This window comes from Equus caballus, chromosome 28, assembly GCF_041296265.1.
Source record: "Equus caballus isolate H_3958 breed thoroughbred chromosome 28, TB-T2T, whole genome shotgun sequence".
Classification (NCBI taxonomy): domain Eukaryota; kingdom Metazoa; phylum Chordata; class Mammalia; order Perissodactyla; family Equidae; genus Equus; species Equus caballus.
Genome location: NC_091711.1, coordinates 45,849,270 through 45,876,867, shown reverse-complemented (window position 1 = coordinate 45,876,867; position 27,598 = coordinate 45,849,270). Strand labels below are relative to the sequence as shown.

General features: G+C 58.3%; 1 protein-coding gene and 1 long non-coding RNA gene across 2 annotated transcripts; one reads left to right on the top strand and one right to left on the bottom strand.

Annotated features, from left to right (window-relative positions):
• Positions 1-1,398: 1,398 nt before the first annotated feature.
• Positions 1,399-27,598, bottom strand: PARVG (parvin gamma). Its single transcript, XM_001488005.5, has 13 exons — positions 27,050-27,598; positions 25,211-25,302; positions 22,772-22,836; positions 21,377-21,479; positions 20,253-20,393; positions 19,252-19,367; positions 17,171-17,226; positions 14,977-14,999; positions 12,344-12,402; positions 12,092-12,160; positions 9,882-9,983; positions 3,466-3,538; positions 1,399-2,944 (listed from the first exon to the last, which is right to left on the bottom strand). Exons 2-13 carry the CDS (start codon positions 25,284-25,286, stop codon positions 2,835-2,837), a joined length of 993 nt encoding a protein of 330 aa, XP_001488055.1. The 5' UTR covers positions 25,287-25,302; positions 27,050-27,598; the 3' UTR covers positions 1,399-2,834.
• Positions 8,498-9,936, top strand: LOC138921195 (uncharacterized). Its single transcript, XR_011433556.1, has 3 exons — positions 8,498-8,624; positions 9,264-9,344; positions 9,832-9,936. It is a non-coding gene; the product is annotated as an uncharacterized lncRNA (long non-coding RNA).

The following is a 27,598-nucleotide window of genomic DNA, read 5'->3' as shown; positions in this document are numbered from 1 at the left end:
GGTGGGAAGGAAGGCGAGCTGTTGTCTAACCGTTATGGAGCTGAAAGCGCTGTGGAGGTGGGTGCTGGTGGTGGTTGCACAACAATGCGAACGCACTTAACGCCACTGAGCCGTACCCTTTAAAGTGGCTAAAACGGCAAATTTTGTTATGTGTATTTTACCACGATCAAAAGATTTCAATGGACTAAATTCTCCAATTAAAAGGCAGAGGTATTCAGACCAGATAAAAAGACACAATGATTTGTGCCCATAAGAAACCCTCTTTAAATATAAAAACACAGACCGTTGAAAAGGAAAAGGAGAGAAATGATACCTTGCTACTGCTAAGAGCAAGACTGCGCAGCCGTGTTAACACCCGACAAGGCAGATTTCAGAGGAAGAGATTCCGCGAAGGAGAAAGAGGACGTCACGAGGCTGTGCCGGGTCTGACGAGCACACACCACGGGCGGGCCCCACGTGGGTTGCGTTTACGCAACCTCAGGCCTCAGCGCTCGCAGGTGGTCCTGTGCTCACCGGCCCTGGGGTCTCAGCTTTCTCCCTCATCAGGCCTCACCCACTGCAGGCAGGCAGTCCTCACCCTTCTTCAGTTTGACGGGAAATTTAAAAATTTTTTAATTAATTTTTTGTAGCTTTATAGAGGAATAATTTACCAAAGGTAAATGTTCCCAATTTTAAGTGCACAGTTTGACGAGTTTTGACAAACGTAACCAGTGGTGTAACCACCATCCCATCATCCCCCGAAATTCCCTCGCTCCCCTCGCTGTCAGTCCCCTTCTCCAGCTCCCCTGGCCCTGGGGCTGCTGGTCGGCTTCCTGCCGCCATGATTCTGCCTTTTCTAGAATTTGTAATAAACGGTGTCATACAGCATGTGGCCTGTGTGCCGTTTCCTTCGCTCAGCCCAATGCCACTTGTCATCCGCCCTGTCTCTGCACCGACACTCTCTCCTCTTCATTGCTGAGCACAACCCCATCGTCTGCACACGCTGCCATTCGTGCATCTGCCAGTGATGGACATCTGGCTTCTTCCAGTTTCGGGTTTTTACGAGTAGCAGCAGCACTTTGTGTGTGTAAGTCTTTGTGTGGACATATGTTTTCGTTTTGCTTGGGTAAACACTTAGCAGTGAAATGGCTGGGTCATATGGTGAGTGCATGTTTTACTTTATAAAAAAAAACTGCAAAACTGTGTTCCAAAGTAAATGTACCACTTTGCATTCCCACCAGCAATGCCTGAGAATTCCAGCTGCTCCCCATCCTCGTCAACACTTGCTACTGTCAGTCTTTTCAATTTAGCCACTCTGGGTGTGTATGGTCCTTGTGGCTTTAGCTGTATTTCCCTAATGAATGATGGTACTGAGATTCCGTCTGTCCACTCAGGCTGCATTAATAAAATACCGTAGACTGGGGCCTTAAACAACAGACGTTTATTTGTCACGGTTCTGGAGGCTGGAAGTCTGAGATCAGGGTGCTGGCAGGTTCAGTTCCTGGTGCGGGCGCATTTCCTGGCTGGCACATGGCACCTGTGTGTCCTCATGCGGTGGAGAGAGGGAGCTCTGGTCTCTCGTCCTCTACTTATGAGGACACTGATCCCATCCTGGGGAGCCCGCCCTCACGACCTCATCTACGCCTAATGACCTGTGAATCAGGAGGTGAGGGGCACAGGTGGATGGTGGCAGGGTGGGGGGAAGACCACCCCAGACCTTCTCACACTCAGACACTAACTCCAAGGCCTCCAGATGTCCCTGCCTGTAGGACGCCCCCCCCGACCCAAGCTCCACCAGCTGGTTTGGCAAAGATGGCCTGGCCCACGCTGGCCCACTGCCCCAAAGCACCTCCCCAAATCCAAGGCCGTCAAACTGTGACAACCCCAGAGCTGGTGGGCTCCGTCCTCCATGGGTGCTTGGAGCTGGCAGAGCAGGGGAGGAGCCCAGAGGCACCCCGGGGTTCCCACCTCCGCCTCCCCGGCAGGCCCTCACCCCTGCCCACAGCGCCTCCTCCTGGCTGGTTCCCGTCAGACGTCAGCTCCTGGAACACCCATATTCATAATCCTCCTACAGGAACATTTTCTTTGAGAAATGTCCGCAGCAAGTGCCAGGTCTCACCAGAGAGATGGACGGGAGCTTCTCGGGGACAGGCTGGGAGACGGTCTGACCACTAATCAACCACAAAGATTTCTTCTGCACAACTTTTGGGCGAAGCTCCCCATCGCACCCACAGGGGCGGGCCTGGCCCACGGCGCCTCTGGCAAGTCACTGAATTAACTTCCCAGAGCGGCTCGGGGGCTTGGTGTGGGAAGCACATGGGGCTCCCGCCTCTGGATGGTGACCTGGGGCCTGACACCCCCAGTGCGAGGCGGGCGGACAGCAGTAGCTGCGTGTGGGGGCATCTGGACATCAGCCCTCACACCTGAAGCCCCTCCTGCTCCCAGAGCCAGACCCTCAAGCCTGAAGAAAGGTCAGCATCGCCGGGCTCTCCTCTGACCCACCCAACCAGGGAGCCCGTAGAGGTGAGGGGTGGAGCCGCGGGGAGGGAGGCTGCCTGAGACGCATTAATGCATATTTCAGAGCCCCTCCCGGGACCCTGGCAGGCTCCCCAAATCCCTCCCGGAAAGACCTTTGTTAAAATAAACTGAGTGAGGCCAGAGGTTGGCTCAAAAAGGATCCACGCCTAGTGGGTTCAAAGATATTCAGACAGATGGAAACAGGAGACGGGGCGGGGGGGAAGGCCGGAGCGCTACAGACACACAGGGAAGTGGAGGAGATCCCTCTGCGGCCCTCGGGCCCTCCGGCTGGACCCGGCAGGCAGGCTCTGAGAAGCAGCTTTTGGGGGCAGCGACGGTTAATTCGGGGATCCACAGGACATCCCGTCCGTGCTTTCTCTCAGCTTGTGCTTGGAAAACAGGCTGTAGAGAACCCGCAGCGTGCTCTTGGCGTCCTTGTTCACGATGTCTGTGGGGCAGAGCAGAGAAGAGGAGGCCCGGGTAGGGGAGTGACCAACCGACTCAGTTTGCCCCGGACAGAGGGTTTTCCAGGGACAGGTTTTCAGTGCTAAACCCGGGAGAATCCTGGCAAACCGGCACAGTTGGTCACGCTCGGCCTGAGTCCCCCGTCCCATCACATGGCCTTGCCTCCCTCCTCCCCCGTCCAGCTGTGCCCAGCATCCCTCCCGGGGTGCCCCCAACACAGGAACTCCTCAAGGTCTCTGGACACCCGTCCCCAGGGACCTCTGGCCCCCATCTCCTCTCCCCAGGACCCCCTACTCCACTGGGGTCACTGGAAGCTGTGGACACAGTGCCCCTCACAGGAAGCCTTGGCAAATGCTCATTGCCCCCATGCCAGGCAAGAGGACCACTCCAACACGAGCTGCCTGACCCCCCCACACACTGCCCTTCCCCCTGTTCTGCGGGTGCCCCCAGAGGCTGGCTGCCCAGGGAACAGAGCCATAGCACCCTGGTGTGCCGAGCGCTCACCTTCGGGGCTGACGGGGTAGCTGAGCAGGCCTTCATCCTTCAGCAGCTCCAGAGCCAGCGTGACATTGTGCAGCTACAATGACAAGACCCCGTCAGATGTCAGCAGAATGAGGCAGCCCCCCTAGGCCCTGGCCCCCGAGTGCCAGGCCCACCCCTCATCCAGGATGTCCATCATGCGTCAAGGAGGCCACCTCCAGTGGGAAAGGCAGTTGTCAGGGGCGCACCCAGCCGGGGGGTCAGGGAAGGCTTCCTGGTGGAGGTGACGCCTGGAGGTGAGTCTGACCAGGTGAGGATACTTAGCCAGGGAAGGATTGTGAGTTCATCCTGATCTTTTCCGATGCAGCCCCCAACCCTGTAGGCAACAGAGACCCCCTCAGAAACAGCCAAGTTCCATGGGCAAAGCAAGATGAGGAAACCGAGGCTCAGAGTGGCCAAGCAGCTCGTTGGGGCTCACATGACAGAAAGTGCCAGAACGAGGTCTGTCTCGCTCTGATGCCCGTGTGCAGCAGGCTGGAGGAGCCAGCCCTGCCCCGGTCCCTGCCCTTTCCTCACCCCTCTGCCTGGACAGGCGCCTGCTCACTGCCTCCAGCACGGCAGACAGTGCCCGGCCAGTCAGGCCCACCCGGCTCAGGTCCCAGCCTGTCCACTGGGTCACCTGGGGCAAGTCGCTTGGGGCCACCACTTGATCACCTGCAAAGTGGGGTCCCTGTCATTTCCCAGGGGCCTTGATGCGGGATACCGGGTGGGGAGCCCTGTCTGTCCTTGGCTCAGAGCAGACCCTCTGTGAATGGGGTCCTCCCTTTTCAAGGCTAGTTTCTCCCACAGGCCTCAGGTACAACCAAAAAGACCCCGCCCTTCGCCTGGGGCAGCAGCCTGGTGCACACAAAGAGAGGTGTGGGGTGGAGCGGGCTGAGTGAGGTCTAAAGCCAGCTGAGCCCCTGATACACTGGGACCTTACGCAGGTCCTTCCTTCAACCATCTCAGTCACCCATAGGTCCACCGTCGGGGCTGGACGTCCCAGACGGGTGGCCAGCCACGCTGGTCCCACTCCTTCCCCATCTGCCAGCCATCCCAGGCCCACAGCTCGCTTCAAACAGGCCGGGCAGCTCCCATGGCAACCCAGCCAGGGGCCTAGAGGCCGGTTGGCAGAGCTGCAGAGGAGCAAGGCCCATGCGGGGAAGCCAGCCCTGCCTAGGCTGCCTCTTGAGATCTCGGTTGGATGTCCGTGCACCAATGCCCACCAGGTGACGGTCACAGGCCAGACAAGTACACGTCCTCAGTCCCGTCGTCTGTCCGATGGGGACAGCACATCTTCCAGCCGCTATCTCCAAGGCTGCCGTGTGGCTCCGATGTGATGATGGACACAGAATTGGAGCCACAAAGCAAGATTTGAAAGTGGGATGAAGGCACAGCAGGGGCCTGGCCTCAGCCAGGGCCTCCCGGACAATTCCCTGGGTCTGGGCTCCTGCAAGGGCCGGGAGGCAGGACACATGTAGGGAGCTCAAGGCCCCCTGAGAAAGCACTCTCCCTGAGGGAGAGAGGGGTGTGGGTCACAGTCCTGGTCCAAGGACACTGGGCAGGGGCACCCACCCCCAAGGACCCCTGCTGAGTCCTAGGGCAGGGGCCAGAGTCCTCGCTGGCGGCTGGCACACGGTGGGCCGCTCAGGGAGCACAGGCAGCCCCTCCCTGGGATCTGGAAGACGGAGTGAGCAGGGTCCTTCTCTGCGAGGGAGAGCTCTTGTTGGAGCATCCAGTGGACAGAGCAACTGCGCTGGGGGCAGGTCCAGGAGATGAGAGAGAGCGTGGGAGAGGCTGGATCACTGGCCCAGCAGGCTGTCCCACTATAGTCAGTCAAGAAGAAGAAACAGAGGCCGGCCCCATGGCCGAGTGGTTAAGTTCACGAGCTCCACTGCGGTGGCCCAGGGTTTCACTGGTTCGAATCCTGGGCGTGGACATGGCACCGCTCATCAGGCCACTTTAAGGCAGCATCCCACATGCCACAACTAGAAGGACCCACAACTAAAAATACACAACTGCGTACTGGGGGGCTTTGGGGAGAAAAAGGAAAAATAAAACCTTTAAAAAAAAAAGAAGAAGAAGAAACAAAGGCTGTCACGGGATGCCAAAGCCCCCAGGCAGGTGGGACACACCTGTGGGATGTCCAGCCAAAAGGAAAGGAAATCTCAGAGTGAGCAGATCAGAGCTGCATGGCCTGTTCCTGTCACTGTGTCCCCAGGTGTTCCCCCCAGACTGAAGTAGCCTGCAAACGGAGGGTTGCAATTGTTGCCATTGTTCACCTTCTCACCGTGACCACTATTCACAGGATGCACAGAAAGTCAATGTCAGAGAGGGAACGAGACACTGAGACCAGACTCTCAGCACAGTGCTCTCCTGCCTTGCAGCTGTGCCTTTGATGTCTTCACTCTCTAAGCCAGCATCTCCCAGAGCGTGATCCAGGGTGTAGGGGGAGACGGGTGTCTGTGACCAAACTATTTTGGGAAGTGTTGGCTCAAACAAAGTAATCCAGAAATCCTTCCCTGAAGGACTTCTCAGAGCCTTGAATTTGTTTTGGTGCGTCACCAACCTTCAAGACTTTGCATGTTTTCCTAAGTCGTCTGACCACAGAATCTGTCTGTTACAGAGCACCTCATGGGACCAGTGTTTTGGAAACACTTCATGCATTCGCTTATTTAAAAAATATTTATCGAGCATCTACTATGCGTTGGCCAGGCAACGGGGGAAAAACAGACCCCCTCTGCCCTCAAGGAGTTGGTGCTGTGAGATTGGCTGCTACCGACACTATAAAAATGATCACGCCAGCTTCGATTTGTCACCCTCGTCCTCGACGACGCCCAGTCGGAACCAGGAGCAGCTGCCCCGGGCTCCAGCACTGTCTCACCACGTCCTGCTCGAAGCATCACTTTTCTTGCGTGCCCAATTTGAGATGATGAAGGGACAGCTACCACGTTCCGTGCGGCCAGGGGAAGGTCACGGCCCCGGGAGGACGCATTCAAACCCTCCCGAGGAGAGATGATTGAGTAGGGAGGAAGCCGAGCCTTCCTGGCTCAGAGCTCCGGTCTCTGCAGAGCAGATGATTGCATCCCTCCCTCATCCCTGACTCCTCTTCCCACAGCGAATGGCAGTCTCACGTGAACACCACTGGCAAAGAAGGTCTGAGGACGAGAAATCCAATTCGGAGGGGCCGCTCTGCCGAGATAACGACTCTGCGGGGTCCCCCCTTCAGGAGGGGCCGCTGGCCCTGCCTCTTCGGCCAATGGCCCCTTCGGCGCTTCTCTTGGACGTTCCTGCGGCGCAGGTTTCCTGCAGTTGCCGTGAGAGCTCATCCCAGGGGCTGAGCTGAAAGGCTGGTTCCTCCCCGACGTCCGTCCGTCTGGCCGACGTTCAGAAGGGGGCTCTGAGATGGGGGATCCAGCAGGCTGGCGGCGCACAGGGCGTGGACATCAGGCCACTTGGCAGTGAGCAAAATCTTGAGCCCCAGCCTCACACTGCGCAGTGTGTCCCCACCGGGCTGCGGGGCCTGCCCTGGCCGACAGAGTGAGGCGGCGGTGACCACGCCAGCTCCAGCCGAGGCCTGCTGTGTTCCGCTGGCCTCTTGGGTCTCTGCCGCTGCCACGAGACAACGAGGCCCGGCTCGTGCCGGTCCCAGGAGCAGGATGAGAGGGACGTGACGTGGAGCTGGACCACCCCCCCCCCCGACCCCACCAAGATGGCCTGATTCTGGCCAATCCCAGATGAGTGAGGGAGCCCAGCAGAGCTGGATCACACACTCAGCCAACCGCAGGTCTGTGAGAAGAAATGATTGTTTTAAGCCACCGCTTACTCATGAGGTTTGTTACGCAGCACTTTTGTGCCAATAGCTGACGGATGCAGTGCCCAGAGAATGTAAGAACCCCTAAGTGCTGACCACTGTTCCTGCCACCACCAGAACCACACACACGGCACCACCCCAGCCTGTTCGCTCCTCGCCCAACATCCCGGCCATGGGACTCTGAGCCCAAATCAATCCTGACCTCAGGAGCACCCTGCCTCCTGGGAGGGTGGAGAGCACGCCCACTGAAGATGGCATCCCCATGGTGCACGAGGACGAACAGCAGGCTGGGGACCAGAAGGCCCGTCCTGGTGTCGGATTTGCCACCGAGCAGCTGAGTGGTCCTCGGCAAGTCCCACAGCCTCTCAGGCCCTTGGTCTCCCCCTCTGTAAGATGGAGACACGACCCTTCCCTGAGCCCCTCACAGGGGCGTGCAGTGAGGGAGGGATGGGGTCAAGGGCCGGGAGGGGTAGACGTGGGTGGTGACTGGCAGAGAATGTGAGAGGGGCCATGGCTCAGGGGCCCACTGAGGCCCAGGAGCTCAGAGGAGGCGGGAAGGCATCAGAGCCCATGGCGGGGCTAGCAGGGTGGGAACAAAGGAGAGATGGCCCGGGCGGAGACCTGGAGATCTTGGACGAGCGCGTAAGGGCTGCCGGGGCTCTGCGGCTGCCGCCTGGAGTCAGCGGCATGGGGACAGGGAGGAGGCTGGGGAGGCAGGTGGGGCTGGACCACCCGGGGCTGCAACGCCAGAGGAGAGCCTGGGGGCAGGGCTGGCGGCCGGAGGCAGGGGACAGATGGGGCTGCGGTTGTGCGGGGGAGGGAGGGAGGCCTGGAAGAGGGGAGACCGGCCTGGGACTGGGCCAGGGTCCAGGGTGTACAGCTTTACCCCAAGGGTCCTGAAACAGCCCAGGGCCACGAGCTATCCCCCTTCCCGGGGACACGCGGGCATGTCAAAGGGGGCAGAAACCTTTCTTCCTCCCAGAAAAGGCCCCATAGGCTGGCACCAGGAACGGCTCCCGGCCACAATCCAGTGTCACCTCCTGGAGGGCTGATGGCCATGAAGACTGCCGGCCGGCCCTGGGCTGGGTGGGGAGACCAGGGACCACAGGCCCCCCGATGCTCCCACCTCGATGGCTCTCCACTCTCCCTCCTAGTACCTTCGTGGCCTGAGGGGTCACAGGGCACAGGTCGTCAGCCAACTTCAGAGACAAGAAGCCTGAGGTGCAGGCAGCCAGCTGGTGGTGAGCAGGGGCCGGACTCGGGGCCTCCGGCCGGGCGGGATGCTCATTCCTCTGCCACGTCTGCCCCGATGTGGAGCCAGACAACGAGGGTAAGTCGCCACCCCTGTGGGCCTCAGTTTCCTCTTTGGGGGAGTAGTAAGGATCCCCTCCCCTCGGAGTGGATGTCCCGTGTGGCAAGGGCGTTCCCAGCAGGGGAACAGCCTATGCAGAGCCCAGAGGTGGGAGAGCGTGAGGAGCCTCCGCCAGGAGCTGTGGCGGGTCCGTGGGACAGGGCCAGAGCGCAGAGGAGGGACGCGGAAGCCCCGGGGATGCTGAAGGCTGCATGCGGGAGGCCGGTCCTGTCCTGTCACTTCCGCCAGCATCACCATCCTCTCCTGCCCCTTCCCCTCCCTGGGTCAGGCCACAGACCCTCCTGCCTGGGCTAATGCAGCCAAACCCCAACCAGCCTCCTGGGCTGCAGGGCCCACACGGGAACCCCGCACCCGAGGACAGACCCCCCCTGGCCATACCCTGGCCCACTCCTGCAGCCCAGGGAGCCACAGACGCAGCCCCCAGACGGTCCTGCCTTCGTCCACATCCGAGCCCCGGCTGACGCTGTTTTCCCGCCTTAGGAAGAGTTTGTTCACTCTGCAAACCAAACCCTAATCAACTTCACGTGTCACCTCTTACACAGTCTTAAAGGAGCCTTTATGGCTCCTTCAGCTAACACTAACCACTCTTTCTTTCAGGCCCCCCAGGGACCCACCCGCCACGAGTCAACGCGCTTCATCGTGACCCTGGGAGACCATACAGCATTGAGAGTACAGGGGGTGAGATGGGAGGTCCTCCGAGGCAGGAGCTCTGTTGGGTTGTCCTTATGGCCCACACAGCACAGGGCCAGACACCAAGCAAGAGCTCAGAAAGTGAGGGATCAGGTGCATGGGTGCATGGGTGGATGGATGGACGGACGGACGGACAGACAGACAGATGGATGGATGGATGGATGGATGGATGGATGGGCAAGTGACTGGATGGACAGATGGATGGATGGATGGATGGATGGATAGATGTATGTATGGATGGATGGATGGATGGAGGGAGGGAGGGATGGATGGCGAGATCGATGGATGAATGGGCAAGCAGGTGGATGGGTGGGCGAATTGGGTGGATGGGGAGTGGGCCAGTGAATGGATAGGTGTGAAGGTAGAGGGGTGGATGAATGGATGGATGGGCAGACACATGACAAACAAATTTCTCCTCCATCCTCCACTTCTCCTGGAAGTAAATAAGTAAAGACTGGCCGTGCCGGTTCCACAGACGTGTGCACTCTGACGTGGACCGTGGAGGAACATCTTTGGAAAACTCACCATTTCCGCAGGAGAGCTGGGAGTGAGGTAGAATTCCTTCAAGTGCAGGAAGAAGCCTTGCAGTTGTCCGATCAGCAGGAGCAGGATGACGCCGTCTGCGAACTGCAGAGAAGGGGGGCTGGAGTTGGACGGCCCGGCGGAGCCCGCTCTGCCTTCACAGGCTGCGTGGCCCTTCAGAAGTCACACAACCTCTCTGAGCCTCAGCCTCCTTTTTGAGAAATGGGGATGACCTCCCTGGCCTTGCCGTGTTGTTGGAAACATCGGCGGCAGCCGATACAAAGCGGTTATTGGCTGCCTGGCCCATCGTGCGTGCTCAATAAAATGAGCTATTTCTACATTTTCTGTGACATAGCCTCATGTCGCTTTTTAAACCACATCCTGTTCCATGAGCTACAGAAGCACAGGAGAAAACAGAGTTAAGCGTAGAATTATTCCGTGAGAAAAGGCAGGGCATGGCACTCTGGCTCATGCTGCCACTGCCACACTAATGTGTCTGTCTGTCTGTGTGCAGACACAGAGCCTCGCCCTCCCCAGCACGTCCGATGCTAATAAAATCCTTTGAAATCTCTGCAAAGATACGAAACATGAGGTGGGCTATCGAGGAAAGCCTCCTCTCCGGGTCCTCAGGGAATGTCCTCCTAGTGGGTCTGTTCCAACGGTGTTGGTTCGCCCTGAAATCTTTTCTGCTCATATTCCTGGTAACACCACCAGAACACCGGGACCTCAGCACCGCCTCTCCCCCGACAGCCTGCAACCACCATCCTCCCACACACGGTTATTCTCCGAACGCCAGTATTTAACACGGGAGAAGTGAGGATGAAACAGGTCGAATGTAAGCCTGGGAAATCATCCTGTTTGTACCCACACGAAACATAATAAAACTGCAGATCTCTCCTCTGTCGCACGTCCACAGTGCCAGGGGGTGTACTGAACACCAACTCCATCATCTCACTTAGTACTCACAGTTCTGTGAGGTTGGTATCCTTGAACCCGTTTTATAAGAAGAAGAGCCTGGGTTCAGAGAAGTCCAGGTCCAACATCACACAGCTAATGTGGAGGAGGCGTCCTCGGAGCCCAGAAGCAACATGTCCCCATGTGGCTTTGGAGTCTGGTGTCTCCACCCTGCCACGTCACCACACCATATCACACACAAATGTCTCACATGGCCACCATGTGAAGGGGTCGTGAGCACAAACTCTGGCCTCAGCAGCCTGGGTTCAAATCCCCTCGACCACTAATCACTGTGTGACCTTAGACAAGTTAATTAACCTCTCTGTGCTTTAGTGTCCTCATCTGTGAAATGGCATAGAATCAGTTCCCACCTCAGGGCGTAGGGAGGATTTGATGAGTTAATGTATGCCAAGCTCTTCTCAGGGCCTGGCACACAGTGAGGGCTTTCCTGGTTTCAGCTACCAGATACAGAAGCGTGTCAACCCCATTCCTTGCTGGCTGATGTCACAGTCTGTCTGAGCTCCGGCTAAGACGGTCATAAGCCATTCCGTCCATCTGGGACCAGGTCTGCCCTCTCCTTCCCCCCTACGCTGTGTCCAGAACCCAGGGGGCCTGAGACCCACACCGCCGCGTCCAGCAGGCCCCTTGTCCCCCGAAGACCCCAGGCAGGCAATTAGCCTCTCGGCTCCCCAGCCCCCTGCTGCGTCGAGGGAGCCTCACAGGACCCAGCGCCTTCGAGGAAGGCCGCGGACACTGTGGAGGGCTGACTGCCGAGGTCCTGTTCCCACCCCGGGACGACCGGATGCGGGCCAGCCACGGTGGGCTGTGCTCGGGGACCCTGCAGACGCGGGGCTACATCGGCACCTACGGCAGAGCCTGGCCCACAGCGCACAACCAATAAATACCGGGCACGCACGCAGTTGCCCCCAGGCAGCTCGCGGGCCGTGAGTCCTGGTATCTGCTAGTCCACCAGTGATTTTGAAAAAAGAGCTGAAAAGCGGGTACTTTACAGCAATGAAAAGTAATAACAGCGGCATCGATCACCCCATTTGTAAGGTGCTCCCACTCTCCCCACCTCACGGGGTCCCCACCGTGGCCCTGGGTGGCGACGCTGCTGCCAGCGACACTCCCCTTGGAGAGCAAACCCCAAGTCTCCGTGAGGTGACACATTGCAGGCCGTGGGGGTGGCCGGCTCCTGGTGCCTGCGGGGCCCTCTTCCCGCCCGCGCCCTGTGGCCCTTCCCGCAGCCGAGTCCCTACCTGGGTGTCCAGACTCTGCACAGACAGGCCCAGGCGGTCCAACTTCTGGTTGACGAAGTTCACGATGGCCTACCCAAGGAAAGACGATGCCCTCAGGCCCAGGGCTCGGGTTCGTGACCCTCCCGCTTATGGAGACAGAAGCCCCTAGCCTGCAAGGTGCCAGCGCACAGTGGGTGCACAGCGTGGACCGTGCCTTCCCCTGTGTCCCCACCCCGGGCACAAGGCAGCAGGGGGGGTGTTGATCGCGCTCACCTCTTTCACGGCGTTCACCTTCTGAGGAGCCAGCTTAAATAACTCATCAAACACGTCCTCTGCAGACAGAGCCAACAAACACCCCATTACGATGCCATGATCTCTGTGCCGAACGGGGACTTTTTCTCCACAAAAGTTTCCCAAGTAGTCTGGAGGGAGCTGTGGTTTTACCTTAAGGTTCTTGAATTAAAAAACGGGCCTGGGTCTGAGTCACCAAACTCAACCACCATAAATATATCAAACCAAACATTCAGTGCTCCCCTGGCTGTGTGGCCCTGGGGGAATTGCCTCCCCTCTCTGTGCCTTGGTTTCCTCATCTGTAAAGTATGGCTGATAATACCTACTAGGTGGTGTTGTTGCAAAGATCAGACTTGGTAGCAGATAACACACTCAGCATGGTGGCCGGGCACACAGCAGGATTTCAATAAATGCTCATCCTTTCTGCAGTGGACGCCTCGGCCGCCATCCCTTCCTCTAGGAATTTGCCCTGCCTCCTCTCTGGTTCCTGCTCCACCCACAGGTCTGCGGGAGCTGCCACAGGTGGCTGCGCAGGGCCCAGGCCCGGACTGACACTCAGCCCACAGGTCTCCTCCCCAGCGTTCCCCGATCGGCAGAATGAGGGCATGGAGCCCTCCCGGAGTGTCTGAGCTTGCAGCGTGCAAAGGCCAGCGCCAGCAGCAGCTGAGTCATGCCCACGGGGTCTGAGAACAGAGGGAGCATCTTAGCAGCTAGGCTCTCGTCCAGCCTCTGACGCCGCGAGTCCTCGGGCTCGTGCCCTTTCCCACAAGCTGCCTTCCTGCTATTTGCAGCCAACGCGCCTCCCCTGGGGAGACTGGTCCGCAGACACCGAATACCCAAACTGGGTAGAAGAATTTGCCTTTGGATTCTGCCACTGCAGCTGTGTGACTCTGAGCAAGTCACGTCACCTCTCTGTGCCTCGGTTCCCTTGTTAGTGAAGGAGGAAAGGTAGCATGAGTTAGCATCATGCACAGTAAATGCCCCACAGACCCGTAAACACGGAGGGAACAGCAGTGGTCCCTTCCTGACCTCATGGCCTATGGTCAGGGAAACTGTGTCACTGAAGGACCTGGGAGATGAAGGGCAAATGTGCCCTCAGATGACACTAGCCAGAACAGCATGAACGTGCTGGCAACGGTTTGGAGAAGGCCTTGCCCTGTGTCCCGCCCCTCACTGTGTGACCCATCCTCATGCTGCCCCCTAATAACACTGCTCCCAGGGCACCCCCCACATGCTTCTGATGTCCCTCCCCACACGTACGCAGACTCTGACCAGCCTCCCTTGCACCTCCCCTCTCCCTCCTGCCCCCATTCAGCATCCCTCAGCCCCCATTCTCAGAAGCCCTTCACAGGTCATTATTTCCACCTCTGAAGACGAGGTGCCCTGGTAGAACCTCCTGCCCAGACAGCTGTGTGTCCTAAGCAGGGAGGGCTGCAGGGAGGAAAAATAATGCAAGGGTGGATGGATGGATGGATAATGGATGGATGGATGGGTAGATGGATGGATGGATGGATGGATGGATGGATGGAAGGGTAGATGGATGGATGCATGGGTGGATGGATGATGGACGGATAGATGATGGATAGATGGATGGATGGATGGATGATGGTTGGATGGAAGGGTAGATGGATGGATGGATGGGTGGATGGATGATGGATAGATAGATAGATGGATGGATGGATGGATGGGTTGGTGGATGGGTGGATGGGTGGATGGGTGGATGGATGGATAGATAGATGGATGGATGGATGGATGGGTTGGTGGATGGGTGGATGGGTGGATGGATGATGGATAGATAGATAGATGGTGGATGAATGGATGGGTTGGTGGATGAATGGGTGGATGGATGGATGGATGGGTGGATGGATGGATGGTTGGATAGATAGATAGATGGATTGATGAACAGCTGGCCAGGCCGACTGACTGAGGAATGAATGAATGAAAGAAGGAATGGCTGGATCAGTTGATTGTTGAAGAGCTCTGTCACAAAAGCAGTAGTCTTAGAGGAAGATGGGCACGCATGTTAGCTCAGGGCCAGTCTTCCTCAGCAAAAAAGAGGAAGATTGGTGGCAGATGTTAGCTCAGGGCTAATCTTCCTCAAAAAAACAAAAACAAAAAGAAAAGCAGCAGTCACATTATTGAACAATCACTATTAAGCATTCCCTGTGTTAAACATATTCACAAATTATCTTTTAACCCTCACTATAGTCTAAGAGGCAGGTGCCCTTATTGATCCCATTTCACAGATGAGGAAACTGAGGCACAGACAGCTTAAGACGGACACTTGCCCAAGCTCACGTGGATAATGAGCGGGAGAACGAGTGTTTGAACCCAGCCACCTGGCTCCAGAGCCCCCACACTTAACAACTGCGCCGTCATCGGCAATGGGAATTACAAATCTCTCTCCCAGTGTGAGCGGTGTCATGAGAAGGAAGAGCCAGACCTGTGGATGGACAGCGAGAAGGAGGGACAAATAGACAAGAAGGCTGAGATACGAATAGCAGACCACAGGGGAAGTGCGAGAGAACCCCCAGCAATTAACCCTTCATCTTTACGCATCTGTTTTCACACGTATCCAGTAGAAAAAGGTTTCCTTCAGTGACAAAAGTACTCACTCTTTGATTGGTCCTGCTCTGTGCTGCAGGGAAAATGGTAGAGGAAAAAAAGCAAACAAATGGTTAAAAAAAGTCTTCAGACCTATGGTTTCTTGATATGACAGGACGTAACCACACAAGGCTGACGGAGAGACCAACGTCTGTCTCCAGAAGCAGCAGGACCCCGTGGGAAGCAGGCCGACCCTTCCCCGAGGCGGCCACTCCCAGAAACGTCTGGATTTGGTTGTTTTTGTGGTTGCTGTTTTAGATTAATGGGGCGTATATTATACACACAATAAAATGCACAAATGCTAAATTTATGGCTTGTGCATGTTACGGAGACCCACACCTGCGTGCTCACCCCCCTAGTGAGCACCCCCAGTGTGTGATCCCACCACCGCGACCCCACAAACTCTACTGCTGCTGGGATCTCTCTCATCGTCTGTTACTTTTGCCTGTTCTAGAAATCCCCATGAACGAAATCATCCAGTACGTGCTCTTTTGTGTCTGGCTTCTTTCACTCCATTTTTATTGTTTTTGAGCCATTTTTCTCTGACTTTGCTGTTTAATTTTCTGTCCCAGCCCCGGCCCCCCAAAGCGAGGGTCTGGGCCCACAGCCGGCCACGCTCTCCTGGGAGAGCCGGGCCCCTTTGCCCGTGGCCCTCGAGGCAGCCTGAATCTGGACCCAGGGCTCCGCGTCAGCAGCCCGCCAGGAGGGACGGACCCCTCCATGCTGCCCGCGACACCAGCCAAGTGCCAGAGGGGAGCCCCACGGGGTTTCCTGTCCAGAAACAGGGCTGAGAGGGGAGATTTGGAGCCGCGAAGGGGGAGGGATGTGGCGTCATGAGCACCATCCACAGCCTCCCACCCAAGTACCTGAAACCCCTTCTCAGGCCTGAGGCTCCGTGGAGCCAGCGCCGAGCAGCTCGGGGGCCGGGTGCCTGGGAGCCATAGCTTCACTGGGTCAGCGGGAACGAGGCTTCCTGCCGGGGAGTCCTCAGGAGGGTTAAAGGGGCCGGTGTATGCACGGGACCCGCAGGTGTGAGGGGCCAGCAAGGGTCGTCTGCCTCCCGCCCTTTGCGACGCTCAGCTCACTCACTTGGGCCACAGTGGTTACTTGTCATCGGTCGCAGTAGTTGGAGCCCACCCTCCCCAGGGGACATCCAGGAGCCACAGACTGGAAGGCCTCAGAGTCAAGCGGGAGCAGGAGGGGAAGGGCCCCCCTCACATCATCATCTCCAGCCCTCACAGCAGCCCCAGCAGGTAGGAAGGGGTCCCCATTTTTCAGAGGAGTGAAGAGGTTCAGAGAGTGGAGGTGACTTGCTTGAGATCACACAGCTCACACAAGGCGGAGCCAGGATTTAAGCTCAGGTGGGGCCGACTGCCAAGCCTGTGAGCTGAAGACAAGCTACTCCACCCGGCTGGGCTTCATGAGGGTTAAATGAGCCAGGGGAGCTAAAGCATACAGCTCAACGCCTGGCGCATAGTAGGCCTTCAGTCAGTGTAGACAAGAAAGGAGCAGCCACCACTGTCCTGCAAGTAGCCCACTCTCAGGCCGACCCAGAAAGACCCAGCCGGCACCGCCTGGAGGCCTGAGCTCATCGGCAGAGCTCCGCCGGGCGCCCTGCTCGCCCGGACAGACGAAGAGCCAGCAGCTGGCTGACCTGGGCACTCCAGTCCCCCACCCCGCACACAGTAGGCGCTCAATAAGTGTTGGTGCCCTCGCCCCCGGCACCGGGAGGCCCGAGGGGCCTTGCTGTCGGGCTGTAAGGGCCCCTCCCAGCGACAGCCCCTCCCTGCCGCGGCCGAGGCTGCCTGGCAGCACTGGGACGCCGGGCTTGAGGGAGCCAGCACAGCATCGAGGTCAAAGACCGCACTTCTGGGTCCCTCCTGGCCCCCAGTGGCTGTGAGGTGACCTCGTGACTGAGGGCAAGCGCCCCTTCTGACCCCAGTCTGCCTGTTTTGCTGGGCTCTGCAGAGGACAAATGAGCTGTGGAGGTGGGCCTGCCGAATGGTCCATAAGGGGCCCGCCCTGCGAGGCCCAGCAGGATGGAAGGGCCCCAGCGTGCCACAACAGGGCCGAGGGGACCCGCAGAGTGTGAGGCCCCTCCCACGAGGGTCAGGCAGGTCTGCTGTCTCCGCCGACCTCAGGCCCACTGCCAACCTCCCCCAAAACCAAAGCCCAGCCCTGCCCGGTCCCCGGTCCTTCCCTCACCTGCACTCAGTGAGCTGTTCCACTGACTTCTCGGACTTCAGGCCACTCTTGGTGCGCTAAGAAAGAAAAAAGGAAGGAATTGAGCAACCTGGGAAAACTCTGGGACTCACACTGCTGCTAACAGCCTGTGGTGGCCAACGCAGCCCAGGGGGACCCGTGTACTCTGCCTCCTGCCCTCCTCAGGGCGTCCTCCTGGGCAGCCTTCATCACAGTGGTTCGACTTAATTGTCCTCCTTCCCCATGAGCCTTGAACCCCACATGGATGGCGCCATGCCTGCCTTGTTCCCCAGGCGTCCTCAGAGTCTCACCCACTGCCTGGCTCACAGGGGGTCAATGAACATGTGTTGGTCTGAATAATGGACAGATGGATGGATGGACGAGTGGAAGGTTGGATGGATGAATGGATAGATAGATAGATGGATGGATAGATGAATGGATAGATGGATGGATGGATGGATGGATGGATGGATGGATGGATAGATGGATGGATGGATGGATGGATAGATGGATGGATGGATGGATAGATGGATGGATGGATGGATGGATGGATGGATGGATGGATGGATAGATGGATGGATGGATAGATGGATGGATGGATGGATGGATGGATAGATGGATGGATGGATGGATGGATAGATGGATGGATGGATGGATAGATGGATGGATGGATGGATGGATGGATGGATGGATGGATAGATGGATGGATGGATGGATGGATGGATAGATGGATGGATGGATGGATGGATAGATGGATGGATGGATGGATAGATGGATGGATGGATGGATGGATGGATGGATAGATGGATGGATGGATGGATGGATGGATAGAAGGATGGATGCATAGATGAATGGATGGATGGATAGATGGATGGATGGATGGATGGATGGATGGATGGATGGATAGAAGGATGGATGGATGGATGGATGGATGGATGGATGGATAGATGGATGGATGGATGGATGGATGGATGGATGGATGGATGGATAGATGGATGGATGGATGGATGGATGGATGGATGGATGGATGGATAGATGGATGGATGGATGGATGGATGGATGGATGGATGGATAGATGGATGGATGGATGGATGGATGGATAGATGAATGGATAGATGGATGGATGGATGGATGGATGGATGGATGGATGGATGGATAGAAGGATGGATGCATAGATGAATGGATGGATGGATAGATGGATGGATGGATGGATGGATGGATGGATAGAAGGATGGATGCATAGATGAATGGATGGATGGATGGATGGGTGGATGGATGGATGAATGAGTAACGAATGAGTGAAGAAATAAAGTCACCTCTGATTTACATAAGAAGTATAAACAAAGCCATGAAACTGCTGAGTGGAGAATCTTAATCAATGGTTTTGGAAAAAGTAAGAATGAATTCACCTGAGTTTGGCCAAACTTGGCTTGTTCTGTTGGGGTGAGTCAAAGGTAAGCCCTACGTAGGAGGCCCTGCTGTTCAGAGGGTGGGGGAGGGAGGAACGGGGGCAAGGTGGGGGGACCTGTTTGTGGTGCTGAGAATCTGTCTGAGAGAGAAGCCGTGGACTCCTGGGGCATTAACTATAGCGCAGTCCTGCACGTGCTAGAGAGAGAGCGCCCTGTGGGGTGGGGAAGCCCATAAAGGCCCCCTGGAACCATCGTCACAGCCATCAGGTAGTGAGTGAGTGACAAGGGCTGTGGCTGTGTTTCACTGATGTGAAGGCTCCCGAAAGGCCACAAAGAGATGGCCACTTAGCCCCTGCGATGTGGTTGCATCAGCCAGGACCTTCCTAACACCCCAGGGAGATGCCATCTGATGATGTCAGCAGGACTGGCTGGCCCACCAATCTCTCCGTGGCCCCACTGAGCCCCTGCCGGCTCCACTGGACTCAGCACCTCCCACCCACAGCTCCAGCCGAGCGCCCCACTGCCGTCCTCGCGGGATTTGACATTTCTCCAGGCTCCCGAGAACACGGCCTGGCTTGGTCCCCACCCCACGCAGCACCCCCAAATCCAGGGCATGGTGAAGCGGACCGGAGACTCCCAGCCCGTGCACAGGGACCCCCACGTCCAGCCCCTCACCTCCATGGTGATCACCTCCACCTGGACATTGGTTGGGAGGGGCAGCGCAGGCTGGAAGCGCCTGGCCAGGGCCACGAGGAGATGCAAGGTGGCCAACAGGTCCTTGCTGAAGATGGCTGGGAGAGGAGAGGGTACCAGGTTAGAGCTGAGAGGGCCACCATCCTGGGGCCACATGGAGCTTTCGTCACCATCACAGCAACCCTCTGCAGACAAGGAGGCCTGCGTCGAGCCCTCTGAAGGCAGATTCTGGAGAGATATTCAGACATGAAAAGAGCCACACGTTGCCCCAGTCATCCCACCTCTGCGAATACAGCCCGAGGGCGCACCGCCCTGTGCATGGGGTTTAGACAGGGATGTCGGCTGGAGACGCTAAATGTCCTGTCCTACAGCAGGGCACTGGGAGAGCAGCGGTTAGATTTCAGCTGAATGGGACTTAATTCGGGGTCAACATTATAAACATGCATTATCGAATGTGAGAATTTAAGCACAGTGGCAAAGGCAGTGGCAGGGAGCCCAATAAAAAGCGGGCTTGAAAACAGTTATGTCATTGCCACCCAAGCTTCTTAACTTCTTTTGGCCTCTGTTTCCTCATCTGGTAAATGGGGAGGATGCAGAGATGGAACAGCAGGAAATTCACACTAAACTGTTTGCGGGCGGTGTGGGGCGGGGCGGGGGGCGGTCTGCGGGGGTTCATGCTCTCCATTCTCTGGCTGGCACTGCAGATAAAACTCCGTGATGAAAGGGGACAGTTGGGCCCAGGTGGTGCTTGGAGCTCAAAAAATAGCAGCTGCCTCGGTGACAAAACTGAGTCTATCCCCACGGGCCGGGCTTTGCGGCAGCGACGCCTGTGGATACAGAAGAGAGTCCTCCCTGCCTGAGGCTGCTGCCCCTTCTAGCCCCCCGGGTTGTACTTGCCCCTGAGGGGGAACGAGCGCACCTGCTGGGTACCCCGGAGCCCCTGGCCCTCCCCGACCCCAGCCCTGGGCAGGGGCCCCACGTACCCTCCATGCTCCACCTGGCCTGCTGCTCCTCCACCTGCAGGCTCCGGTTGGCGGCCTCCAGCACCAGCGCAAGCTTGCGTCTCTGGCTCGCCTCTGTCAGGGCGATCTCCTCGACTTCCAGCTTGAGCCCGGCCAGTTTTTCTGAGAACAGAGGGCAGGAGGGGTCAGAAGGGGGTGGAGAGAAGCCAGTGAGCCAGTGGAGAGGATGGGAGAGCGGGGAGAGAGCCGGGTCAGAGGGACCCACAGCCCCTGGGCTTCCTCCAGGAGGCTGGCCAGCCTTCAGGGGGTAAGGGCACTGTCCCCTCCTCACCTGGGCATGCAGGTGGTGTGACCTGAGCAAGCCCCCGCCCTCCGAGCTGCCCCCACTGGCCCTCTTCACTTCAGCACCCCCTATGTCCCAGCCCCTAACCCTCTGCACAGCTCTGTGCACTTCCTTTCTGCAGGGCAGTGTGGCTTAGTGGTTAAAGCTTAGCCTCCTCACTCCTCTGCTTTCTTCCTTGAGACCTTGGACAAGTCACTAGGCCTCTCAGAGCCTCACTTTCCTCATCTATAAAATGGGGATGGAGTTGCCCAGAGGATTAACCGTGCCATGACGTGGCAGGTGCTCAGGAAGCATCAGCGGTGGCTGGTAGGATTGTTCTGTGGCCCGTCCACAGAGGGCTCCAAACACAGTCTGGCCCCATGCCCCAGGCTGGCTGAGGCCAGAGTCAGGCCCACCGCCCCTCCAGGACCTCACTGCCTCGTGCAGAAAATAGCCATGGAGGCACGTGACTGTGCACCAGCGAAGGGAGAGGTGACAAGGACCTTCTGGACAGAGACAGGAGCCCCCAGCAGGAGCCAGCCCACCTCTACCACAGGGCTGTCTCCCAAGGGGCCTGTTCCTCTCCAGCAGCCCAGGGCAGCCCCCGGCCGGGACACGGGTTTCTTTGTTATCTCCAGCAGCTTACAAACAGCAGGCGCTCCATAAATGCTGGAGAGGCAGTGTGCAGGCAGCAGAGTCCACGGTTTGGCAGAGAAAAAGCAAGACCTGCAGCCCCTCGAGTTCTGCAGGGTGGGAGGCTGAGGCTGGTGAGGAGCCTGCCTGTGGGGCCTGCCGGCCAGTTGTGGAGGGTGCAGCTGCTTACGGAAAAGGTGGTGCAAGATGAGCCCGTCGAACATGTCCTCCTCCAAGCTGCGGACCACAATGTGCTCAGGGAGGAGCTCCGTGTTGATCCACTCCATCAGCACCTGCAGGTGCCAAGGGGACAGCTGACCCGGGGCCACTTCTCGCCTGGTCCTCCACCTGGCTCAGCTCTACCCTCAGCCTGCAATGCCCTCCTGCCACCTGCCAACTCCTACCTATCCTTCGAGGCCAGGTCAAACACCACCTCCTCTGGGAAGCCCTCCCTGATCTCACAGGCTGAGTTAGGGACCTGCTCTGGGCTCCCACAGACCCTCCACTTCTCCCTGTGTAAGGATTTGGTAACATGGGCTGCTGGTGTTTGCCCGTCCCACAGACTGCACGGTGGTGGTGCACAGCACCGCTCCCTCTGCACGCTCCCGAGGGTGGTCCCTCTGTGCTCCACGGGCCAGAAACACCGGGGACATAGTGTCCCACCCCTTTAAGGGAGTGGCGGGAGCTAACCGGGAGCTGGCAGATATACACCCGGCTGCCCACCCACCAACCCGGGAGGATCCGAGAGGCGCTGCTCCACGCTGGCTCCCAGGTGCCCAGCAGGCCCGAGCTCCCACCCCTGTCACCTGCTCCATCACTCGCCCCGGTGGCTCCTTCCCTCTGCATCCTACCTCCCACTCTCCTTCCTCATCTCCTGTGATCACCTCCCAGCTCAACCACTTGCACCCACGTCCTTATCTCAGGAGCAGCATCTAGAGGAACCCAAACTGAGACCATGGGTCGGCACCCCGCCAGGTTTTCCAGGAGGGACCACTCTACTCCGTGTCCCGGTGCCCAATGGTGGGAAAGGTGGACAGAGAGAGCGAGGGAAACAGAGAGAGGAAGGGAGGGCTGGAACATGGGTCCAGGCCAGGTGGTGCAGGCCAGGAGGCCTCCCCGGAGGAGGCCACAGAAAGGCCACATGGAGGCTAGAGAAGTAGGGCAGAGGAAAGTGGAGGCCCCGAGCCTGTGCCAGAGAGTCCTGTGGCCATGGGGAGCCCCACCGGGAGACCCGCGCCTGTTCCTGCCCATTTCTCCAGCTGTCCATTGCCTTGGGCAGTCGCGCCAGTGAAGGAGCACCAGCTCTGGGGCGGACGGCCTGGGTCAAACCCAGCTCTGTGGCGGTCAGCCCTGTGCCTCCTCCAGGTCGCGTCACCTCTCCGAGCCTTGCTATCTGCTCTCTGCAATGGAGGTGACGACAGATCCCTCTCAGCCGCCATGGGGCACACAGTCGGCGCTCAATAAACGCTCCTTCAGGTGGCCATTCAGCAGGTCTCCCGAGCCCAGGGCCTGAGGTCAGGGAGGGGCGGGGCACCTGTCAGCCCCACCCCCAGAAGAGGAAACGCCGCCCCCAGAGGCCGCCTACCTTTTGCAGCTCCTCGAACTTGGGGTCCTTCCTCGATGTGGGCGGCACGTATTTCCTCTTTTGTCCTGGAAGCAGAGGGAGCATGACTGGCATGTGGAACCTGTGGGGCTCAGGAGCTCTGTCCCCACAGGTCCCCGTGGGGCTGGCATCATGACTGCAAGTGGAATTTGTGGTCCCGCTGCTTCACACACACACCACACGCGTGTACTCTCACACATGCGCACCTACACACACACACACATGCACTCGCACATACAGACAGTCATAGACACACACCATGCATGCACGCACACCCTGAGCACCAAACGTCCACGGTGACTTGGGTTTCCCGGACGTGCCCCGTCTTCCACCCCTCTTTGCTTTGCTCATACTGTTCCTGCCACACCCCCAACACCCTTCCTCCTCCTTTCCGTCATAAGCACCAGCTCATCCTCAGACATTGCAATATTTATATTTTGGGAACATAAACTCAAAAACTATTTCTTGTCTATCTGAAATTCACATTTAACTGTTTTTTTAAGGGATTTGTTTTTAAAGGTATCCTTTTTTTTTGGTGAGGGAGATTGGCCCTGAGCTGACATCTGTTGCCAGTCTTCCTCTTTTGTTTTCTCCCCAAAGCCCCAGTACATAGTTGTGTATCCTAGTTGTAGGTCATTCTAGTTCTTCTATGTGGGACGCTGCCACAACATGGCTTGATGAGCGGTGTGTAAGTCTGCGCCCAGGATCCAAACTGGTGAACTCGGGGCTGCTGAATTGGAGCACACAAACTTAACCACTTGGCCATGGAGCCGGCCCCTAACTGTGTTTTATCTGGCAATTCTACCCACTTACATAAGAGGAAGCCACAGCTCAGGGGAGCCCAGGTTCCCGGGCTGCAAGGGGCCCCGGTGGATCCCCACTGCCCACCTGACACTGTCCGGCTCCTGGCGTGGACACACAGAGGCCGCCCTGGCTCGCTCTCGGAGCCCCAGAACCTGGATCAGCAGCTTCCCCACATTTAGACTCATGGAACCCACCAAATGTCAGGGCTGAGGGGACCCACGAGATCATCTTGTTCTGATGGATGTGGGGGAAACTGAGTCGCCGAGTGGGTATTTTGTTGCCCAAGTTCACAAAATGCATGGCCTCTGTCTTCACATGACCCGGCTGAGACTTTTCCTAGACATTCTGAAAATCTTTGCGTACTGCCAGCCCCGTGTCCTCTGACAGGAGAGGGGTGGCTAAAGCGGGGCGCTGGACGGCCTTGGAGAGCGGCGTGAGGGAGGGAGGCAGTGAACGAGTGAGTGACTAAATGAATGAATGAATGAACGGCTGTGGTGACACAACGCCCCCGCCCCCCTGGAGCAGATTTCTTGCCACTCTGAATCACCCCGTGTTCCAGCTCTGCCTGCCAGAACTTCAAGTATCTCTAAATAAACCATAAAACAAAAAATAAATATTTTTTCAAAGAACTGAGGCCGACCGCGGGGACGGCAGCTTTCTTCATGATGCCTTCAGGTCTTAAGCCATCCATCGACAGGGAGCAGCAGAGCAGACCTGGCAGGAAGGCCGCTGGGCCGGGCGCCCCGCCTCCCCGTCTGCTCTGTCAATTAGAGTATTTCACACTTTTCCCCGTCTTCACACTTCGGTTTTAAAGGCTACCTGAATTCCAGTGAGTTCACTCAGAGCCCTGCCCAGGGGGCCCTGGGCTGCTTCCTGCTTTGCTGTCTTTCTTTTCTGTAACACGGTGGTGACAGCTCTGGGCACCTGTCACCATCCTCCTTTCAAAGCATCTCCGCGGAGGGAGATTTCAGGGGCTGTGGCCACAAGCTCCCCAAGCTCAGAACAGAGCCTCGCTCACAGGGGTGCCCACTCTCACTGAACCTCCCCAACCCTATGCCTGCCCTCTTTTCTAAAAGACCCGCAGGTGTGAAGGGAGCCGGTCAATAGACTCTCCATTCTGCAAGATGGCAGGTACATCTCTGCAGACCTCCCCAGGACTGCCTGGATTCTGGAGCCACCCTCCTTGGGTTCAGAATCCCGGCTCCACTATTTATTAACAGTCACCTGTTACTCTGTTCCATTACTCTGTGCCTCGGTTTCCTCATGTGCACAAAGGAGATAATAACACCCACCCTCAGAGCAATCAATGAGATGCCGCATATAAGAAGTGCTTAGCACATACCAGCACATAGTAGGCCCACATAGCAATTAGTACCCTCCACATCCCCAACATCACCATCAACCTGGAGGGGCATGGGGATAACTGTGGAAGGTTCCAGAAGCAGGCAAGGGGGTAAGGAGAGTCAGGTTTAAAGCAGAAGGCCTAGGCAGAGGCTGAACAGAACTGGATGCTCAGCTGATGCCGTGGAAAGCATCGCATGTGCCCTGGCACGGCCTGTTTGGTCCTCGCGATGCAGACCCACCCCCTCCACCACGCCCCAGCCCGCAGCCGCGTACCTTGTGGGAGCTCCTCCTCCACCGGTGGGCCCGCCTGGGGTAGCTGCAGCAGGTTGTACAAGGACTCGGCCTCCATCTCTCCCTGGCTGGCCCTGGGGGAGGAGGGGACAGAGGCAGTCATAGTCTGAGTAGCCCCATGCTCACTCGGTGTCATTTCTTCCTGACCAGGAGGCACGGGAGCAGGTGGGAGCCGGCTGTGGGTGGAGAAGTCACCGCGCTGCCTGGGGAAGGGGACAAGGACCCCGATGGGAAGGATGCAGGGTGCCAGTCCTTGCCTCCACTGGGGTGGAGAAAGGCGTGCGGCTGAGGGCACAGCCTGAGCAAAGGCTTGGCAGAGCAAAGGTGCCCCCTTGGTTGGGGCAGAGCAGCCAGCTCACCGCTCTCCCACAGCAGACAGGAAGCCCCCCGGCCCCTGCCATCAGGACACAGGAGGGGGCAGCCCACTCCTCAGAGCTTGGCAGACCCAGGAAACCCTCAGGCTGAGCTTAGGGGCAAATCCAGGGTGGGCCTGGGTGGGTTCCTATGGGGCTGGTACAGGGGAACACACGGATGGATGAGACCGACAGACAGTGAGCTCCTGGTGGGCACCGGGCCTGTCTCCTCTGGGCCCCTGAGCCTGAGGCAGACGACCACAGAGCAGCTCCACCAGCCTTGGAGTGAGCCGACTGGAGCTGGTGTGGCAACGTCGCCCATCTGTGCAGGCTTGGCTCTCGGAGGGTGGCCTGGCTCTGCCTGGCCCCCGATTCTGAACACAGCTCTCTGCAGTGGGGCTCATCATCCTCAGCCTCTCGGGGCGGTTTAGGGGTCTTGGGGCTCATGCCTGTGAAGCACCAGGCACATGCTCGCTGGGAAGGTGAGGTCCAGCATCCTCACTAAGGGCAGGGTGCCAGGCTGGCCCCGGGCCTGGGACGGGCAGACTCAGACCCAGCCCGGCCTCCTTCCTGTTCCCCGGGGCTCACTTCCTCCCCTGCTTTGCTTTGCCCTCCCTCTCTCCCCCTTCAGCCCCTGGGTCTTCCCCAGCGTTTCTAGCCCCAAATGGACATTTGGGGCAGGGGTGTCATGCGGCAGAGGACAGTGGTCAGCTCCAGCCCCCGGGGAGGCTGGGCTAAAGTGGCAGGGCACCCTGCCGCGGTCGGATGGAGGAACTCCCAGCGCTGGGGCCGCCTCATCACACCAGCAGCCAGCCTGGGGACACTGGGGGGCAATTCTGCCCTGAATTGGGGAGGGGGTGACTCTGAGCCAACCTCGTGCCCTAAATCCCCAATCCTCCTCTCGGACCCCAGGATCCGGTTTGAGGGATGTGATCAGAGAGGAGGAAAAAGCCCGCCTGGGGGTTGGGAGGCCTGGGTTCCGGGCAGGCTCTTCCTCATTCTGGCTGTGTGACTTTGGACAAACCCCCTCCCCTCTCCGGCCCTGATGCTTCTTTCCAAGAAGGGGCTGGACTCGATGCTCGCCACAGGGAGCAGAGCAGATAGAGCTGGGAGCGCCTCCAGCCATCAGCAGCCCCCGCAGTCCCTTCCCGCCCTGGGTGCCAGTTTCTTCATCTGAACCCAGGGGAGGCCTTTCTGCTCCACCCATCGGATGAAGCTCTGGGAAGGGACGCAGTGGGACGGGAAACCTGTTGGAAACCTGTTCACCTGGCCCCTTCTACCTGTCCGGGCCTCGGGGAGGGAGGCACGGGGCTCAGGGCGCTGCTTTGCCCAGCTCCCTCGGCTGAGACTGTGCTCTCCGGACCCCCAGGAGCCCTCCCTGTGTGCGCTCGGCCTCCCGGAACCACGGACAGGCAGGAAGCCCTGGCGGCCGAGGGCTCCCACGGGCACAGACGCCAGGACGACTCACCTGGCGCTTCCTGCACGTGAGGAAGTGAAGGCCACGTTGCTCGAATGGTGGTCCCCGGGCTCTGAAAGAAAGTAGGTGCTGGGGTCCCTGGGTCAGCGGGGTCTGCAGAGGCTGGTCCAGAGGCGGGGGCCGAGCTGCTCACTTCCTCCAGGCCTGTGGCTTCTGCGGGGCCTGCTGGGGGCGTCTGCAGGCAGCTTCCTCCTCACTGAGCTTCAGGGCCCAAGGCTTCACTTCGGAAGCATGCCACCACAGAACCTACCGGAAAAGATCTGCCCCCAGGGCCCCAGCAAGCCCGCCACACCTCCTGGCCTCCTCCATGGTTCGCAGGCAGCTCCAATTTAACATGTCTGCCTTCTCTCCCTCTCCCCTCCCCACACACAGACCAAGCCAGTTCCTCTCCAGTCTTCCCATCTTCAAATGGCAGCTCCAGCCCCCGGCCACTGAGGCCAGAGACTGTGCGTCCACTGTCCCCAAGGCCCCCCCATCCCACCATCAGCAAACTCTCAGCTCTGCCCCCAGGTCGTCCCTCCACCTCCACGCCCCCACCTC

Coding starts and splice junctions, on each gene's coding strand:
- PARVG (XM_001488005.5), bottom strand. CDS start 25,286: ATGGAGGCCGAGTCCTTGTACAACCTGCTGCAGCTACCCCAGGCGGGC. Junction 19,368..20,252: donor GGCCAGGTGGAGCATGGAGG/GTACGTGGGGCC, acceptor CTCCTCTCCCAG/CCATCTTCAGCAAGGACCTG. Junction 3,539..9,881: donor CCAGCTCTCCTGCGGAAATG/GTGAGTTTTCCA, acceptor TTGTCATTGTAG/CTGCACAATGTCACGCTGGC.